Source organism: Lutjanus erythropterus, chromosome 6 (genome assembly GCF_056507025.1).
Source record: "Lutjanus erythropterus isolate fLutEry1 chromosome 6, fLutEry1.hap2, whole genome shotgun sequence".
Classification (NCBI taxonomy): domain Eukaryota; kingdom Metazoa; phylum Chordata; class Actinopteri; order Lutjaniformes; family Lutjanidae; genus Lutjanus; species Lutjanus erythropterus.
In genome coordinates this window covers 10406279-10417107 of record NC_139322.1, presented here as the reverse complement: position 1 = coordinate 10417107, position 10829 = coordinate 10406279, and the positions used below count along the sequence as shown (strand labels likewise).

The following is a 10829-nucleotide window of genomic DNA, read 5'->3' as shown; positions in this document are numbered from 1 at the left end:
GACAGATACTGACAATCATCAGATTGGTGGTTTGTACAGTTTTTAAGTTTTTATGTATTAATGAAAAAAATCCCTAGCTGCAAACCAAAGAATTTAACTATTGTGTCACATTAAAGGACCAGTGTGTAGGATTTAGTGGTGAGCCTGCAGTTTGCAAAACACCTCGTCTCACCCTCCCCTTCCAAGCATGCAGGAGAACCCACAATGCCTGCAAAACTTGCACAAAACTTGAAAAGCCATATCTAGAGCCAGTGTTTGGTTTGTCCGTTCAGGACTACTGTAGAAACATGGCGGTTCAACATGGCAGCCTCCATGGCAGAGGACCCGAGCCATGTGTAGAAATAAACAGCTCAATCTAACGTAACAATGAAACACAACAATTCTTATTTTATGCCAGAGTTTATTTCACAATAATGACCTGTTCACTGTGCATTATCCCACTTATTGCATGGTTACTACCCACAAAAAATCAATAATTTGACACAAACTATTAATTTTAAAATAATTTTATGGATTTAAAAATTATTTTATTGCTCCTCCAGAGACTATGATCAGACCTGTGTCTATAGCAACAGTCTCTTCTTCATAGCAACAGTCTGTTCTTCATAGCAACGGTCTGTTATGCATAGCAACAGTCTATACTGCTATCCCGAAATAGCAGACCTTAAAAAGCTGTAACTGACCAATAAGAATCAAGTATTTGATAAATCTATGTGATAAAATCTTATGAAGACATAGTTGAATGAATATTACATCCATTCTCTGCCATATTCTGCCAAATAATCCCCCTAAATCTTACACACTGAACCTTCAAAAATAGGGTGTAACACACTATTTTTTTAAAGCAAGTTCGGCAAAGGCCAATTAAAAATTGTATATAAGGAAAATCCAGTGTTAAAAATGCTGTGTCAGTTTTAGCGGTCCCAGAAACTGCTCAGTATGGTGAATAATGACCTCTGGTTTTTAAGTTAATGAAAATTTGACTAAAATATATTTTGACTTTGTTATTCATCCTGTACATTTTTAAATTAATTTGAATGTTGTTATCTGTCAATAAAATATGTTTTCATTTGTACAGAAGTTTTGAGTTGGCTGTTTTATTCACTGGGAGGTCATCTGTGTGGCTGTAAAACGAGTGCACTCACAGCAGGAGGAGAGCAATAGTGCACTGCCTCTGCTCTGAAAATGGAAGTAACACATTCATCTGTGCACTGTTGCGTCTGAGAGAAAGAAGAAAAGTGGGGGTTAGAGAAGTGCGGTTGGCCGTTTCCTGCTTTGAGTGGATGTGTGCGCAGAAGAGAGAAGAGAAACTTCCTTGACTGTAAGAGCTTAGCTTTCTGACAGTGTAGAGAGGACGTCTTTTTTTTTTTTTCAAATGCTGCACACATTAATTTAAGATAAACTGGGAGATTGAACAGGAGCTTTACCATGAGCCGTGGATCTAAATCTAAGACAGAGAGCGTCCGGAGCTCCCTGCTGAGCCCACAGGAGAATGAGAAGCTGGAGGAGCTGCTGGGCAGAAGGTGTGCTGTAAGTTCTGAGCTGAGCAGGGAGGGGATTGCCTACTGAATGACAATGATAAATGGCTGCATTTGGTCTTACTTGTATCTTTTGGATGGAAAAGTGAAAGGAGAAGTTAACCAAGATAGAACAGGTTATTCAGATTGTTGCATAAAAATGTAAATAATTCCAGCCCTCGAGAGTTTCCTGGTTAAACATCATGTCTTGAATATGAGCAAAGTTAATGGTTAAACCCTCACTTGAGGCATTTATGATACATAATTTACTGTACTCACACCAGTGCTGTATTGTGACTCTTTTTATGAGCTGCCTTTTATGAGAACATACACTTCCTTTGTTCATAGTTTTATATATTCAGTTAAATTTGAATTCCAGGCTTATTTTGATAAAGATCTTCAAATAAATCTACAGTAGCTGGATGGAAATGTAGTTAAAGATGAATGCTGACATTAGGTCATCAAAAGGGAGGTAGCTGTAACAGGAAATGGTGGCTGAACGGTTTCTTCCTCTGCTGTCAGAATTAGACACTATGGTTGAGTCTGGTCTAACAGTAGAGTGGAAGGTGATTTCTTTTACAGTTGTTTCAGACCCGCACAACAACAGAACAGAAGACCACCACCTGCTGCACGTTTTAATGACTTTAACATCTGCAGTGGAGAATTAAGAGCATCACAGCACTTTAAAATCTTCATCTGAGCAAATGAAAGCAGACGAGGAAGTGAATCCTCACCACAAAACTGCAAATTTACATGTCAACGGCAATAAAATGCTCTCAAGTGTCCTATCAGTGCTAAACTGTGTTCAATGTGTCTGTTGTGTCTGTGTGTTCAGTCCATTGCCACTGCAGTGGCACAGCTGTTTATGGCTCTGCCTCACAGTCCGTCCATGTGGAGCCTGCAGCACACTGGAGTGGTGTGCTTCGTCAAGGACAACCCTCAGCGCTCCTACTTCATACGGATGTTTGATCTTAAGGTAAACGCTCAGCCAAAGCTGCCATTACACCGAGAGTCTCATTACAAGACTGCATGAGGCCCCCTGTAGACTGATGACCTAATCGCTGTCATCCTCTGTGTTGAAAAGTTACTAAAGATTACTCACATCCTATATGAGAAATACTGGGGCTGAAATGTGCATCATGTTTTTCCACAGACAGGGAGGCTGGTTTGGGAACAGGAGCTCTACAATCAAATTGTTTACTCGGCGCCACAGCCCTTCTTTCACACCTTTGCTGCAGATGTAAGTGAACCCTCACTTGACCTTTTCCTCTAACTTTGTTTATTGTCAAGCTAGGATTTTTTTCACAGCAGCCATTTTGGCATGAAATATAACGGTAAACACCTGTTCTACCAATGTTAGTAAGGTTCTGTTCCATTCAAAATAAAAACAGAGTCAGGGTGCTGCAACTGAGCATGCTGGCTCACTGGAAGTCTCTGCTACACTAAATGGAATGGGACCTCAATTGCTATCATTGGTTACACCTGTGTTAACTCTACTATTTCATATCAGTATGATCGCTGTGAAAGGGTCTATTATTTCTGTTCAAACTGTCAGTAGGTCACAAATCTTTACCAGCTGTTTTTGAAACGTGTTTTATCTGATTACTTGCTTCGATGCAGGACTGTCAGGTCGGACTGAACTTTGCTACACAGCAGGAAGCAGAAGAATTTCAAAATGCTGTCGAGGAGAAAATCAGCCAGAGACAAAACCGTCAAGGTCAGTGAGGTCATAGCCCAAACTTTGAAGGTTATTTTTAGAAAACTGAGAACATGAAATACATGATTCATGATAATGATTCATAGCCGTATTTGGAACTACAATATGCACGGCTCAACAATAAGGATTGCCTGCTTGTCCAGGGCAAGAAAATCTAGCAACTCACTTGCCCGATCAGGCAGGTGGTAAAAAAGAATTAAGCACTTTTTTTGTTTTTTTTCTTTCCGGGGGTTAATGATGGAAGTAGCCTGGGGAGGACTGATGCACATGTGTGGCCCAGAGGCTGCAGCCTAGGCGCCACACATTTGCAAGAGCCTCGGACTGGCCAGAATATTTTTAATTATTTAAATTTACTTGACAAGCAAACATTGGCCTATAAAAACATTTCAATCAAATTAATTTGTTTTGTTTTGTTTTTACAAAGAAAGCTAAAAGCTGTTACCAGCTTGCAGTTGCACTGTGAATGCATGGCACTAAATTACTTTTTTGTGGTAATGCATGAGGAGTGAGGGCGCCCAAATAAAGAGTAGCCTAAAGGACCATGACCGCCTTAATCTGCCACTGGTAGGAACCTTCTCTGTTGATAGCTGCACATCAGAATCAGAGTCAGAAACGGTTTTATTGCCAAGTAAGTTTTCATTTACAGGGAATTTGCTCTGGCCTGTTGGTGCATAACAACAAACATAGTACTAAAAATCTAACTAAAAATTAAGTCAAATACTGTCAGTTAAAACAGCATAAACAGAAAAACAGAGAATACACAATAAACACACGGTAAGACAAAAATGTAAAAACACCCCAGTATAAACAGATAAAGAAGCTGTGCAGTTTTATGTAGGAGAGCAAAAAGTGCAGTACCAATAGGATACGAGGGGAGAAAAGAAAAGGTTTGAAAAGCTGAAGCAAAAGCTGAAGCAAAAATTTAAATAATCCTCGATAGAGGAGTTTAGTCAGATGGCATGATGTTTCACAATATGCACAGTCATTCACTGTGCACAGATTGACATGAGTACCAACATGGCTCATTGAAGGCATCATTTGATAGCCGTTAATAAATAAAACCACATAGGGGCAAGTAAATCTGACCCACCCAACTGGACAAGTTGTTTACTTAAGTAAACGTAGTAATACCACAGTGTAAAAATACTCTGTTACAAGAAAAAAATGTTTTTGCAATCCTGCTAGTGATATATATATATATATATATAAACTCTTCTGAAACCTTCAGCAGTCTACTTTAAAATGTATTTAGTTACGTACGAAATTGATTTATCTTGCATAACAGTGTGTGAGGGGAATTAAAAGAAACCATTTCTGAGTTAGAAAGCAGCTCTTGATGTGCAAATAGAGCTATTCATATGATAACATCATGGTAATTCGACAGTTGTTGTGGGGTCATTACAAGGCAGGAAAACCGCTGAAAACACGTAATTTCCCTCCTAATAAACAACAGGTCGACGGGGGACAGACAGTGGGGAGAGGCACAATTAATAATGTGTTGACACCTATCTGTAACACTTAAATAGTCAAACCACATTAAAGTTTGAATGATTTAATCACCCCTGTGTGACCAACACCCACAGGATGTTCACAAGGTTTGGTCTGTTTACAATCTAATTTTTTTCCTAATATCTCACCGCACCTGACAATCAGTTTTTGAAAAGTGTTTGCTGACAGTTGATTTAAACAAAAATAGATGACTGTTCTCAGGTTATTGGTGATGAGGTTGTGCTGAATATGAGCACATGTTGCACTTTGGGATCAATGTGTTTTTACTGTAGAGAGGTGAAATATATCAAATGTAAAAGCAGACTTGTCAGCCCTCCCCGTATTTCCACCCGGGATCACAATCCTCCCGTATTTCTCCTGATTTCTAACAAAATGTCACATCCTTTTAGTCCTTTTGATCACAACCTGTTTCTGACATTGTACATTGCCTACAAGCCCTATACAACTCTAAAAACAGACCAGACTTCTAGAGAAGAATTCCTGTTTCTTAAGGAAAGTTTTAACACATTTAGGGTTGAAAGGAAATTAATAAATTTTAATTTATGCCAGAGATTTATGCAAGTTGATGCTGGAGAGACAATTATTTTGTATTTTTTCCTGAGAATTAAAAGTAAAATTAACGCTGCAAAGTCCTCAGTATCTGTTCCTTTTAATTGTTTAAATTTCATCAGTATGCAGGAAACAAAGTCTCTGACACTCAAAATATTTTGGTTTCGAAATCCTCCCTGTTTTTGTGGTCACAAGGTTGATGTATGATGTCAAGCCAAGTCAAATTATTTCAAAAATAGCTGACAGGCCACAGATGCCAGAGGGCTTTAAGATAAGATACGGATAAAGATACACCTTTTTTTTTATTCCCCGAGGGAAAATTCAGGAGTCATAGCAGCAACAGCAGTGAAAATGAAACACAGGTAAGGAACAAGAGTGGAAGTACAGGCGAAACCAAGCCAGTAAGAATAATACAGTAAAGTAGAACATAATAATAATAGTAATAATAAGAATAAGAAAATAAATAATTAATAGAGAAGGTAAAAACTCTTTAAAGTACAAGTTTAAGCATCAAAATGTACCAGAAAAGTACCAAAAGTAAAAGTACTCATTATGCATAATGTGCCATTTCGGCATAATATCCATCATATTAATTAATTATAACCATCATACTACACTTGTATCATTTAAATGTAAACATAATACACAATTTTAATTACTTTATATATTGCTGGCTACCTTATTCTGTGATAACATATCACATTTTATTTGTTGATAACATTTTGTATTAATAATCTGAATCTACAAAACTAACAAAAAAACTGTAGTGGAGTAGAAGTATAAAGTAACACACAATAAAAAGACTGAAGTAAAGTACAAGTACCACAAAACTCTACTACAGTACTTGAGTAACTGTATGTTTCCACCACTGATGAGTCAATAAATTATAACTGATAAATAATTACTTACTTCCTTATTTGAACATTACATAATGTTTTAAAGTGTATATTAGCTGGATAAATATTGTATTATGGTGTGGTAATAATGTGACACAAAATGGTTTCTCTCCCCTGCTTGTTATTAACAGATAAGAAACAGCGCCCCCTGCCACCTACTGGTAAGATTGCAATAAACTTCATGACTGCATATTTACATTATGGAATGAATTATGAGCATAAGAATAACTGTTTCCTGTTTCCTGTCACTGTAGATAGAGGTGCCCTGCCTTCAGTCCCAACTGGAAAAGGTGTGTAACTCTTCATCTCAACATGTCATGTAACTTTTATGATCCCTGAAATTAAATGATAATGAGACATAACCCTGTTCTCTGTGTCCCCTCTAAAAGCATCACCTGGTGGCCCCGGTTCTTTCCACATGGCCACAGTGGACATCCAGAACCCAGATATCCAGTCTTCACGGTACCGCTCGATGCCTTCACCGACTGCTGCAGGCGTCCTGAGCAAAGGAAAGAAGGACAAGAAGGACAAGAACAAGAAAAAGAACACCAAACTCTCCAAAGCAGACATCGGGGCACCCAGTGGATTTAAGTGAGTGTTTGAGCTGATGAATGTGCTGCTTTAATATCAGGTGGTGAAGTTTGGTTAAAGGGACAGTCACCCCAAAATCAAAAATATACACTTTTCCTCTTACCTGCAGAGCTATTTATCCCTCTAGGTTGATGTGTATTTTTGATTTTGCAGTGGCCAGTCTCTTTAATATCTGAGGAGGATGTTGTTTTACCATATTATTAAAACTTCAACATGCTGTCTGCTTTGTTTCCTTTCTGTCAGACATGTTACTCATGTCGGCTGGGATCCAAACAACCTTGACCCCGACCTGTGGAAGCTGCTGTCTCAAGCTGGCATCAGTGAAGAAGAGATGAAGGACGAACAGACCTCCCAGCTCATCTATAATGTCATCGAGCAGTCTGGAGGCATGGAGGCGGTCAAGAGGGAGCTGAACAGAGGAGGTGAGACTCACGCTGCATCATTTTGCTCCTCATTATTAATCTCACTGATCCCCACAGGCTAATATAATGAGTCTAAAGCAGGTCTATTTAACTGGTGGCAAGTGGGCCAAAGCCAGCTGTTTAATAACCTCAATCCAGCCCCTTAATCATTACAAATATGGGGGAAAATACAAATAAGAGAGGCTCATTAGCCCATTCATTGATTATATCTTGTTAAGCACAGAGAAAACATATTTTATTAAAATATTTAACCTGTTGTTTAAGCAAAGGGAATTTAGGAGAGTCAAACTGAATGAAAAAAGATGTTAAATGCAGCATTGTATTTATTAAAACAACACGGTAGCTCTGATCAAGGATTTGCATTCCTATTTTTTCCCTGTACTTTTGTATTTAATATTTATTTTCCATTTGTGAAAACAAATGAAGTGGAGTGCATTGTTTTACACATTTAAACTGGGTTGCACCAACACATATACATTTAATCTAAAATAAATTCTAATCAGAGTTTAGCAAAAATAGCATTAAATGAGTAAATCCAGTTTTAAAAAAAGAGTTTGGCTGCACAAAATCCAGGTTTATTGATGTTGCCCAAAAGTAAATAGAGTTTAATCAAAATGGAGATGATTGCTTACCTAAATTAAAATGAATTAATATATAAAAAATAAATTTAAGTGCTGTTGGGAAAAAAAAAAGTTTTTTTTTTTCATTGTTTGCTAACTAGCTGAGAGAGATTTTTTTAATAACTGTTTGCTAGTTGGCTAAAAAAAGAAAAAAAAAAGAAATGCAAGCTAGCTAAAAAGGAAAAAACATTATAGTGTTTGCTAGCAAACGTAAAAATAACAAAATGTTAAATTGTTTGCTAGCTAGCTAAAAAGTTGGTTAGCCTAGTTACCATACTCATGATGGCTCAGCAGTTATTTTATAAGTGCATCTAAAAAAAGAAGCCATTTCAAAAGTTAAACCCTCTCAAATATAAGTTTAAAGTTAATAGTTTTGGTGCAACAGAAATAAATTAAATTTATTTTTAGAGTAAAAACTACATTCTGGTATGTAGAGAGGTTTAAACTTAATGTGTTTTATTCCTGACAGACACAGGAATCTGACCCTTCTAAAAATGAAACCTAAATTGAATAGGACTGGTCTAAAGTTTAAACATATCTTGTTCCATTGTATTATAGCTGCTCCACCGCCTCCACCTGGCAGACAAGGGCCTCTGCCTCCTGTGCCAGGCTCCGGTCACTCTGCTCCAACCCCTCCACCCCCCCGTGGCCGGTCTGGCCCCCTGCCTCCTATCCCGGGCCAGTCGCCGCGAGGAAGCCCGTCCCAACTGCCACCCCCAGCACGCGGAGGTCTGCCACCCCCGCCTCCTCCATCAAGCAGAGGCGGTCCTCCACCGCCACCGCCGCCAACACACTCTCAGTTCCCCCCACCACCACCACCGTCCTCAAAGACCTCCTCCCACAACCTGCCTCCTCCCCCGCCACCGTCAAGCCAGCGCTCTATGGGTTTCCCTCCTCCTCCTCCATCTATGCCCAGCAGAGGAGGAGGAGGAGGAGGAGGAGGAGGAGGAGGAGGAGGAGGAGGAGGAGGTGGAGGAGGAGGTGGCCCTGCACCTCCTCCTCCACCCCCTCCACCTCCCCCTCCCCAAACTGCTATTCCCTCAGATTTCCCACCTCCTCCTCGTCTCTCCGGTGGCCCACCACCACCACCACCAGCTTCTGCTCCGTCCGATGGCAGAGGAGCTCTGCTGGACCAAATCCGACTGGGGAAGAAGCTCAGAAATGTAAACCGACTAAAATATGACATACATTCTATATGTATGTATCTATATAGCAGAGATTAATGTTCCTGTCCTGGTGTATTTTACAGGTTACAGAGAATGAAGCCGCTCCGTCTACACCTCCAGAGTCAGGTGAAGGTATCGTTGGTGCTCTCATGATGGTCATGCAGAAGAGGAGTAAAGTCATCCATTCCTCTGGTAAATATTGAAACGTTAAAGGTGCTGTAAGAGACATTTACTGCCAACAGAGGAGCACCAGCATCCCAGACCAAAACAAATACATGCTCCATTTACTAAATAAAGTTAAAATAAATAAAGAAAGAGGCATCTAAACACACACTGCTCACAAATATCAGATCAAACTGTCAAATTAGGATGTGTTGATCAAATTTAGTCACTGCAGTACCCATTTCTCACCTAAAAGTATCTCAGAAATATTTTAGTGCACTCTTTTGGTGGAATACAAGACTGTGAACAGGCGGCCATCATTTTGGGTCGGGTTGTCAAACAAGCCAGTGTTGCTCAAATATGGATGTGGATACTAATAAGATTATGTTACTGTATTACCAGTTTTTCAGTTAAAATGTTTTCAGACACATGGTTTAGTATACCATTTAGCTGTAAAACAAGAAATACTGTGACTAGACGGCCGCCATTTTGTGTCCGGTTTCCATCCGAGGCTCCCAAAGCTCAGATCAAACTGTGAAACTAGACAGCGCTGATCAAATCAAGACTCTGTCACTGTTTTGCTTATTTCTTGCCTAAATGTTTTCAAAAACATATTTTAGTGTACTTTTGAAGCTGTAATACGAAAAAGACTGTAACCATGCAGCCGCCATTTTGGGTCCAGTTTCCAACTGAAGCCCCCGAGACTAAAATCCAGCTGTCAAACTAAGTGTTGATCAAATATGAATCAAGATTATTTCACTACATTGTCTATTTGTGAGGTTAAATGTTTTCAGAAACAAATTTTAGTCTAATGTTTCGCATTAATAAGTGAAACTTACTCATCAGGCAGCCATGTTGAAACACATGACCACATGAACAGAGGTCTGATTACAACTGACAGTGATAGTTTGAATTTTCAGGACACCGTTTCTTCTCTGTATCTTTATATAGCCAATGCCTGTTTGCTGACATCTAGTGAGACTGAATGTTATATATTGCACCTTTAATTACACCTCATATGACGAGCCAGTTGAATCAAAAGGGCCAAAAAAAAGTCTTAAAACTTTATTTTTGTCCTCTCTTTCAGATGAAAGTGAAGATGAAGGAGGAGATGAAGACGATGATGACGATGAATGGGATGACTGATGATGTGCAAATTCTTAGAAGTTTGGGTGGATTTTGAACTTATTTCAACTGTGATTTTTAGTCGCAAACCTCTCATTTGCAATACTGTTATTTGTTGCTGGACTTCAGGTTCAGTGGGTACAAACTGGAATATGCACGACAGAATGTCAGAAACTGTGTGATAATAAAGAGATACTTCAATTTAAATGACTTGAAAGTGAAATAACACAAGTTTAAGAGAATTCTGAAATGTTTATATATTTGTTTTGAACATTTCCAGTGTAGGATTCATTAGCATGACAGCACTGTGTTACTCACAATGAAGGTGAACGGTGGCTCTGGCCGGAAATTATCTTGTCCCTCGCACCTCCATTTAAGAAGAACCATTTTTAAAATCTGTAAATACAGCATATGACAGAACACCAACAATCAATACTAAATCTGAGCCAGTTTCATTCCCATTTTTTATAACATACTGTACATAAAAAAAAACATCATGTTCTTGTTTTATTTTCTCAGTACATCTGTGCAAAGATCCCCAATTCCCTCGAATAC

General features: G+C 38.9%; 1 protein-coding gene across 1 annotated transcript; it reads left to right on the top strand.

The window, feature by feature from the left end:
• Nucleotides 1-139: 139 nt before the first annotated feature.
• LOC146324896 (actin nucleation-promoting factor WAS-like) lies at nucleotides 140-10749 on the top strand. The gene is made up of 11 exons (XM_084720519.1): nucleotides 140-1530; nucleotides 2353-2493; nucleotides 2671-2757; nucleotides 3138-3234; nucleotides 6320-6349; nucleotides 6443-6478; nucleotides 6578-6779; nucleotides 7023-7201; nucleotides 8380-8984; nucleotides 9071-9179; nucleotides 10237-10749. Exons 1-11 carry the CDS (start codon nucleotides 1429-1431, stop codon nucleotides 10293-10295), a joined length of 1647 nt encoding a protein of 548 aa, XP_084576645.1. The 5' UTR covers nucleotides 140-1428; the 3' UTR covers nucleotides 10296-10749.
• The last annotated feature ends 80 nt before the right edge of the window (nucleotides 10750-10829 follow it).